Genomic DNA, 8,375 nt, shown 5'->3' with positions numbered 1-8,375 from the left:
ATTGAATGAGATCATGGCTGATCTGATAATCCTTAACTCCACTTTCCTGTCTCATTGCTCTCACCCTCAATTCACTCATGAATTAAAACTCTTTATCTCAGCTGTGAATATATTTAACAACCCAATCTTGACAGCCCTCTTGGTAAAAAAAATTCCACCGATTCACTGCTCTCAAGAAATTTCAACTTACTGCTGTCTTAAGTGGAAGACTGCTTATGCCTCTGGTCCAAGACTCTCCCACAAGAGGAAACAACCCCTTGACATCTGTCCTGTCAAGCTTCATGAATCTTGAGTTTGTCTCCTTTTTTCTCAACTCGTGAGTATAAGTGCACCCTACCCAACCTCTCCTCATAAGCTTGATTACAAGTATGGAGGGATTTTCTTATGGAATATCCTCTGGTCTGCCTCCAATGCCAGTAATATCTTTTCATAGTAAGGAGACAAAACCCTTCACAGTATTCCAGGTTTGTTCAGACTAGTGCCTTGTATAGGTTTAACAAGACTTCCTTGTTTTAACACTCCATTCTCATTAAAATAAAGACCAAAAACCCATTTACCTTCCCACTTCCTGCTGAATTCTTATGTTTGCTTTTTATTTGTCTTATGTACAAATTTTCTGCAGATTTTGCTGAGGGATAAGAAGACCCTAAAACCAAGCTGGAATTTGAGCATATTATCATTACAGCAATGTAGTGATCACATTCCTGAAGTTTAATTTAAAAAAAAGTCAGAACATGCCCAACTTAATATTTTGCCGGGACTTGGGGGAGGGGCGTTGGAGATGCGATAGGTGGAAGGAGGTCAAGGTGAGGGTGATAGGCCGGAGTGGGGTGGGGGCGGAGAGGTCAGGAAGAAGATTGCAGGTTAGGAAGGTGGTGCTGAGTTCGAGGGATCCCTCGAACTCAGCACCGCCTTCCTAACCTGCAATCTTCTTCCTGACCTCTCCGCCCCCACCCCACTCCGGCCTATCACCCTCACCTTGACCTCCTTCCACCTATCGCATCTCCAACGCCCCTCCCCCAAGTCCCTCCTCCCTACCTCTTATCTTAGCCTGCTGGACACACTTTCCTCATTCCCGAAGGGCTTATGCCCGAAACGTCGATTCTCCTGTTCCTTGGATGCTGCTTGATCTGCTGCACTTTTCCAGCAACACATTTTCAGCTCTGATCTCCAGCATCTGCAGTCCTCACTTTCTCCTTTAATATTTTGCAGCAAAGCAAGCTCATCATTAAAGAGTTAGAGGTAAAGCTGGCTACTTCTGTTTGTGTAGCTAGAGAGTAGAATTTTTTCCTCTTACTTTGGAGTGCTGCTGTTGCTCCTCCAGTTGTGTGCCTCTTTTCCAAGCCTCTGAAAAAATGGAGCTGACGATACTTTGGGAGCGAACATGACCTGTAGACTGTAAGTCAGAAACGCCACTGTCCGACTGGTTCGAATGGTTTGAATGGGATTCTGCACAAACAAAGCAAGTGACGGTGAAGCGATGCATCATGTGAAATGCTTGGAATTTTAGATAGTACTACAAATGTTTTAAATCGGAAACAAATACTGAAAATATACAAGTCAGTTAACACTTAAAGCATAATGGGTTAACATTTTAGGTGAAGATTCTTTGGATTATGAATTTTCATGAATGGTATTTCCTTTTCACCATTAAACTCCATTGAAATTTACTTTGAAAAGCATTAAGTAATTGCACCTAAACCAAACAGAAATACAATTACATAGATGGAGTCAGTGGATGGAAGGTTGGTTTGCGAGATGGATTATTGCGTTCACAATTCTGTAGTTTCTTGTGGTCTTGGGAACAGCAGGTGCTATACCATGCTGTGATGCATCCACACAGGATGCTTTCTATGGTGCATCTATAAAAAGCAATGAATCCTTGAAGACATGCCAAATTTTCTTAGTCTGCTGAGGAAGTGGAGATGTTGTGCTTTCTTGGCTGTCATGTTGGCATGAGTAAACCAGGACAGATTGTCAGTGATCATCACTCCCAAGGATTTGACCATCTCCACCTTGGCACCATTGATACTGACGGGACCATGCCTTCCACTCTGCTTCCTGAATGGAATGATCAACATAGCAAAACGAAGGAACTGATGTAGAGAATGTTGCATTTATAACAAGACACTAAACATTCAACCTCTTTATTGAATTCAGTCTTGTCCTTGTTTGAGATCTAACCTCGAATGGTGGTTATCATTAGTCAACTTGTAAATATTGCCAAATTCCACCCCAACTCCACAGTTAGTCATAGAAATGTACAGCATGGAAACAGACTCTTCGGTCCAACCCAACCAAATATTCCAAACCAATCTAGTCCCACCTACCAGCATCGGGCCCATATCCCTCCAAACCCTTCCTATTCATATACCCAGCCACGTGCCTCTTAAATGTTGCAATTGTACCAGCCTCCACCACATCCTCTGGCAGCTCATTCCATACATGTACTACCCTCTGCATGAAAATGTTGCCCCTTAGATCTCTTATATCTTTCCCCTCGCACCCTAAACCTGTGCCCTCTAGTTCTGGACTCTCTGACCCCAGGGAAAAGAAAGACTTTGCCTATTTATCCTATCCATGCCCCTCATAATTTTGTAAACCTCTAAGGTCACCCCTCAGCCTCCGACACTCCAGGGAAAATGCCCCAGCCTGTTCAGCCTCTCCCTGGAGCTCAGATCCTCCAACCCTGGCAACATCCTTGTAAATCTTTTCTGAATCCTTTCAAGTTTCACAACATCTTTCCGATAGGAAGGAGACCAGAATTGCACACAATATTAAAACACTGGCCTAACCTATGTCCTGTACAGCCGCAACATGACCTCCCAACTCCTGTACTCAATACTCTGATCAATAAAGGAAAGCATATCAAACGCCTTTTTGCACCCTTTCAAGTTTCACAACATCTTTCCAATAGGAGGGAGACCAGAACTGCACACAATATTCCAAAAGTGACCTAACCAATGTCCTGTACAGCTGCAACATGATCTCCCAACTCCTATATTCAATGCTCTGACCAGTTAAAGGGATGGCTGGAAAATGGGAAGCCTTCAAAAATGAGAATCCAGAGACAATTTGTTCCTGTTAGGGTGAAAGGCAAAGCTGGTAGGTGCAGGGAATGCTGGATGCCTAGAAAAATTGATGCTTTGGTCAAGAAAAAAGGAGGAAGCAAATGTCAGATATAGACAGCAGAGATTGAGTGAATCCTTAGGGGTATAAAGGCAGTAGGAGTATCTTTAACAGGGAAATCAGGACAAAGGGGGACATGAAATAGCTTTGACAAATAGGATTAGAAGAATCCAAAAAAAGGGATTTTATAGATTCATTAAGGACAAAAAGGAAACAAGAGAGAATAGAGCTCCTCAATGATAAGCATGGCAGCCTGTGTGTGGAACCACAGGCGATAGGGGAGATATTAAACAAGTATTTTGCATCAGTATAACTGTGGAGAAGGACATGGAAGATATAGAATATGGTTAAGTAGATGATGATGTCTTGGAAAATTTCCAATGTTACAGAGGTGGTGGTGCTGGATGTCACTTTTGTGTGACATCAAAAGTGGATAAATCCCCACAAATCTGTGGGAAGTGATTGCTGGGCCCCTTGCTGAGATATTTGGATCAACCACAGTCACAGGCAAGGTGCCGGAAGACTGGACATTGGCTAACGAGGTGGCACTATTTAAGAAGGGTGGTAAGGACAAGTCAGGGAACTACAGACCGGTGTGCTTGACAGTGGTGGTGAGCCAGTTGTTGGAGGGAATCCTGAGGGACAGGATTTGCATGTATTTGGAAAGGCAAAGACTGATTAAGGATAGTCAACATGGCTTTATGCGTGGGAAATCATGTCTCATTGTTACTTCTTGAATCCTCTCTGACTCGATTGTATTTTTTTGGTGAGGACAGAGAGGTAGATGTGATCTGTATGGACTTCAGTAAGGCGTTCGCCAAGATTCTTGGTCGACTGGTTAGCAAGGTTATATCACTAGGGATACAGAGAGAACTAGCCATTTTCTATTAAGTCTGCTCCCTGTTCAGGAGACTAGCAGCAGCACAGCATGCACGAGCCCTTGCCTGCTCCCAACACCACTTCCTCGCTTGCTGCCCCAAAAACACCGTCTAACACTGTCCCCACCTGTCCCCACCCACAACTTCTGTCCGCGCGCCCCCCCCCCCCCCAAAACCCATCCTACACAGCCCCAAACCCCGCTCAACAACCCCATCCACCACTGCCCCCACCCCCAACCTCCGCCTGTCCCCCCCAATCCCATCCAAACCTGCCCCTCAAACCCTGTCCTACACCGGCCCCCACGTGACTTCCATCTGCCCCCAGCCCCTCTCCGGGGCAGCTGGACTGGACACCACCAAGACTGCTGCTGCTACTGTCTTTTGGTGAGTCTCCAAATAGCGCGCACAGAAACACAAATTTTTATCAGGTTCCACCTTTGCCCTGTACAGGATGATGTTAGAGAGATTATTTGGAGAAGGGAGGTTTAGGGTACATGTCTGTGTAGAACTCCAGGGAAAGTGCTGAGGGGGTGGAAGAGAAAGAGAGAGAGAGAGAAGGTGGGAGATCAGTCCTTTAGAGATAGTGCCTGCGCTCCCATCAGGCCAGGACTGTTCTCGGCAGCACTTTTAATCAGCGTAAACAAAAGACACAAATCAGTGTTGGACACACATCTTGTAACGTTTCTGTTGGGACCTCAAGATCTCCCTCGGATAATCAGATTTTTGGATAATTGGTATTCGGATAATTGAGGTTCCCCTGTAGTTTGTACGTTTGCAGAGGACACCAAAATTGGAAGTGTAGTAGACAGAGAAAAAGGTTACCTCGAGTACAGCAGGATCTTGATCAGGTATCTGGATGGGTATATGAAAAAGAAGAGTTTAAAGAGGTATGGGCCAGGTGTTAGCAAATGGGAATAAATTGGTTTGAGATATCCTATCGGCATGGATGAGTTGGACCAAAGGGTCTGGTTTCTGTGCTGTACATCGCTATGACTCTAAGTTCAATGGCTTCAGTCTATAGGGTTCAGAGAGATGATCCTTTTGTTTGCCAGAATTTTCTGTTCTTCAATCTCTCTTCTCCAGGTTCTTCTTGTTTCTTCAGTGGAGGCACAAGCACTGGTATACTAACAGCAACATCTCTTAGTTACTAGTTAGAGGCAACAGCTTACTAGGGAGGGAAATAAACTGATTTTCTTCAGGCTTTAGGTAGTTTACTGGAGAGAAAGATAGTCACAATCCACAAACCAACCAGCAATCTGTTGCCAGGCTTAATTAGTAATCAGCAATAAATGCTGGCACAGCCTGCAAAGCAAGTCTCCTGAATGAATTTTTTAAAAAGTGACAGACATTTTTTATTAGTATCTGCAGCTCTTGAGTGGGTAAATGCTCAATGCTCAACATGCTTTAAACAAACATATTCTACCTTTATTAGGATTCAATTTTTAGCTCCTTCAATTCTTCTACTCATATAATACAGGGTAGGAAGACAGCACCTGTAGTGCCACGAATGCTGAAACTTTGATGCTGTTATGCTTACATTTGAGTGTGAATAGGATCCTGGATGTCAACTGCTTTCTACATGTCCACACCTCATTAGGAATTCAATTATTTTGAAACAGGGTAATGGGTACGAAGAAAAACAAAATTGGACAAAACAAAAAGGGGTTTTGCCCAAAACATCATTTTTCCTGCTGCCTGACCTTATCTGGCACCACACACTCAACAAAAAAAAGGTTAGTTTACCTGGCAAACTGGAAGAACTAGACCCAGATTTCATACTGGCACTGGACAGGGATGACCATTCATATGCTGCTTCAGCTCGTTTCACAGCATCCTGGTAGTTGTCATATAGTTGTTTCCCGTACTGGTTAACAAAGATAAAAATGGGATTATTTAATTATCATTTCTATATATTTCTTCTCAAAATAAAGACCATTATAACAGTAGTAACTCACATAATTTTAAGTGAAAATGATCACTGAAATTGTTTGGGATATGTTGCTTTCTTTAGGTAAGCAAAGATTCACTGGGATTAGTTTATTGTTCAATGAAGAAAGACTAAGACTATGCTGATACTCCCTGAAGCTTAGAAGAGTGAGAGGTGTCCTTATTGAAACACATTGCTCTTAAGGACATATGGAGGGTAAACCTGGAGAGAAAAGTTTCCTCTAGCTGAAGCTGCTGGAACAAAATCAATCTCAAATCGACAGGCCACAGTCTATTCCTGCTCCTATTTCTTATGTAATAAAAGGATTAGTTATTTAGGCCAGAGAGGAGGAAAAATAGTTCAAACAAAAGATGAATCTTTGGAATTTTATACCCAGAAGTCTATAAATTTGGAAACACTCAGTACATCCAATATAGTATTCAAACATCTAATGATATTCAAAGGATCTGGATGTAGGTTTGCTCGCTGAGCTGGAAGGTTCACTTTTAGATGTTTCATCACCATACTAGATAACCTCTTCAGTGAGCCGCCGGACGAAGCACTTCTGAGGTTTCCTGCTTTCTATTTATATGTTTGGGGTCCATTTACCACCACCGAGAAAAAGAACAGGAAATGACAGCACCAATCCAAAGAAATCCAAACATATAAATGGAAGGCAGGAAACATCAGCGGTGCTTCAGTTGGAGGCTCACTGAAGTGGTTACCTCATGGTGACGAAACATCTGAAAATGAACCTTCCAGTTCAACAAGCAAACCTACATCCAGAACCTCAACTGGAGCTACAAATCTTCTCAAAACTCGCTAATATTCAAAGGATAGGAGGAAAAATGAATACACTTATTTGGCAGTACTGAACTTGCATATTGCTGATAAAGACAGTTTGTTGAAATTATTTGCATTCATCAGAACAATTTTCAAGAATACCAATTCAGGGAGGGGAGAAAGCAGTATTTATATTGCACAAGACAAAAGAATTGACTGATTGGCAAGTGGACTCCAGTTGGTAAAGGTGTTGTCATGAGTAACACCACTTAATGATGTTTGATGGTTAACAGTTAGGCTTTGTTTAAATTTTAAACCACACAGGTTGACTCTGATTGCTCAAGGCTTACCTAAGAAATGCAACAGCAAATTGAGTTGAAACAAGAGCAGTCATATTCAGGTTATTACTGTCTAAAAAGAACAAAGCCCTTTGCATTATAAATATGCTTCTAATACACACAAGTGACCACCCTGAAAATTGACTGGTAATCCTAAACTGTTTGCCAGTATATTTCTTCATGCACTCTGGATTATCCAACAATTGTCCAATTTCAGAATCACATCTAATGTTGGACATGCTGTTGTACTTTTTGCAAGTGCAGTCTAGGTAGAGATGGTGAGTATCTTTTTTGTTGCAAACAGATAAAGGGAAATGCTGTTTGGGTCTGATCTGCCACATTGGGGTGTATGGCCTACATACTTGACATCTCATTTACCACATTAATCATTTGTGTGATAGAATGTCTTTTGGCTTGTTGGTAGGACACTGTTTATGGCGAGCACAACTCATGTTGCGGCTATACTCTGGCAGCATGTACTGCTCAAATATTTCAGATACATTAATCAGGAAGGATAAGATGAGATGACTGCATACTTTTCAGGAATAGAAGTGAGGGCTTTATAGCATTCACGATCTTGCATAATATACAGCAAGAAATTATCTGACCAGGGCAGCCATTATGCTAAATGGTTTTGACACACTGTTGTTAAGCATCAAGTTGGTAAGATGTACAAATGACTTGGGCCCTATTTACCAGGTTACCTAACAGACCAATCCTACAGCATATGGGTCTATCTAATCCTAATGTGTATACTGACCATTGTAGGTAGGTTTGCTGTAGTGAATAGTAGACAACTCCTTCTTAGCTAGGCCTTTGAGGAAAGGGAGTTTATTTAAAGTGAATACACTCTGAGAATTGTCTTCAGTGGAATCTTTCCCAATGTACCAAATATTCGACTGCACAGAATGCTAGGATCAGGGAGTTGAAAGGGGACGTGGTCCAAGTGCTTTTGAAACAAAAGAGTGAGATGTGAAACAATACATTAGCAATGGAAGTTCTTGAAGAGGAATATGGCTCTGGTGCAGAATAGAAACATTCCATAATGGGGAAAGAATGACAAATTTCGTGTTTCAAATACAATAGAGATATATGTAAATAAAAAGTGAAACAACTGAAAAGAAAGAAAGAAGGGGCCAAGATAGTGTATGCAAAAAGATTACCAGGTAGCATAACAGAGCATATTACTGTCTTAATGGAAAAGTAGTTCAAGGTTGAGGGGGGTGGGGGAACTTCGAAGGCAATAATAAATATGTGTTTGTTGTGGTTCTGCTCGCCGAGCTGGAAGTTTTTGCTGCAAACGTTTCGTTCCCTGGCTAG

General features: G+C 42.1%; 1 protein-coding gene across 5 annotated transcripts in view; it reads right to left on the bottom strand.

The window, feature by feature from the left end:
* The window catches only part of raph1a (Ras association (RalGDS/AF-6) and pleckstrin homology domains 1a), a 205,729-nt gene that overhangs the window by 7,006 nt on the left and 190,348 nt on the right, over window positions 1-8,375 (bottom strand). For all 5 annotated transcript variants that reach the window (XM_060827549.1, XM_060827552.1, XM_060827548.1 and 2 more), the window contains 2 exons: window positions 5,751-5,871; window positions 1,298-1,449 (listed from right to left, as the gene is read on the bottom strand). In XM_060827549.1, the coding sequence (XP_060683532.1) occupies window positions 1,298-1,449; window positions 5,751-5,871 (273 nt within the window). The remainder of the gene's footprint in view (window positions 1-1,297; window positions 1,450-5,750; window positions 5,872-8,375) is intronic.

This window comes from Hemiscyllium ocellatum, chromosome 7 (assembly GCF_020745735.1).
Source record: "Hemiscyllium ocellatum isolate sHemOce1 chromosome 7, sHemOce1.pat.X.cur, whole genome shotgun sequence".
NCBI lineage: Eukaryota > Metazoa > Chordata > Chondrichthyes > Orectolobiformes > Hemiscylliidae > Hemiscyllium > Hemiscyllium ocellatum.
The sequence above is the reverse complement of the archived record's forward strand: the minus strand, read 5'-3'. Positions and strand labels throughout refer to the sequence as shown.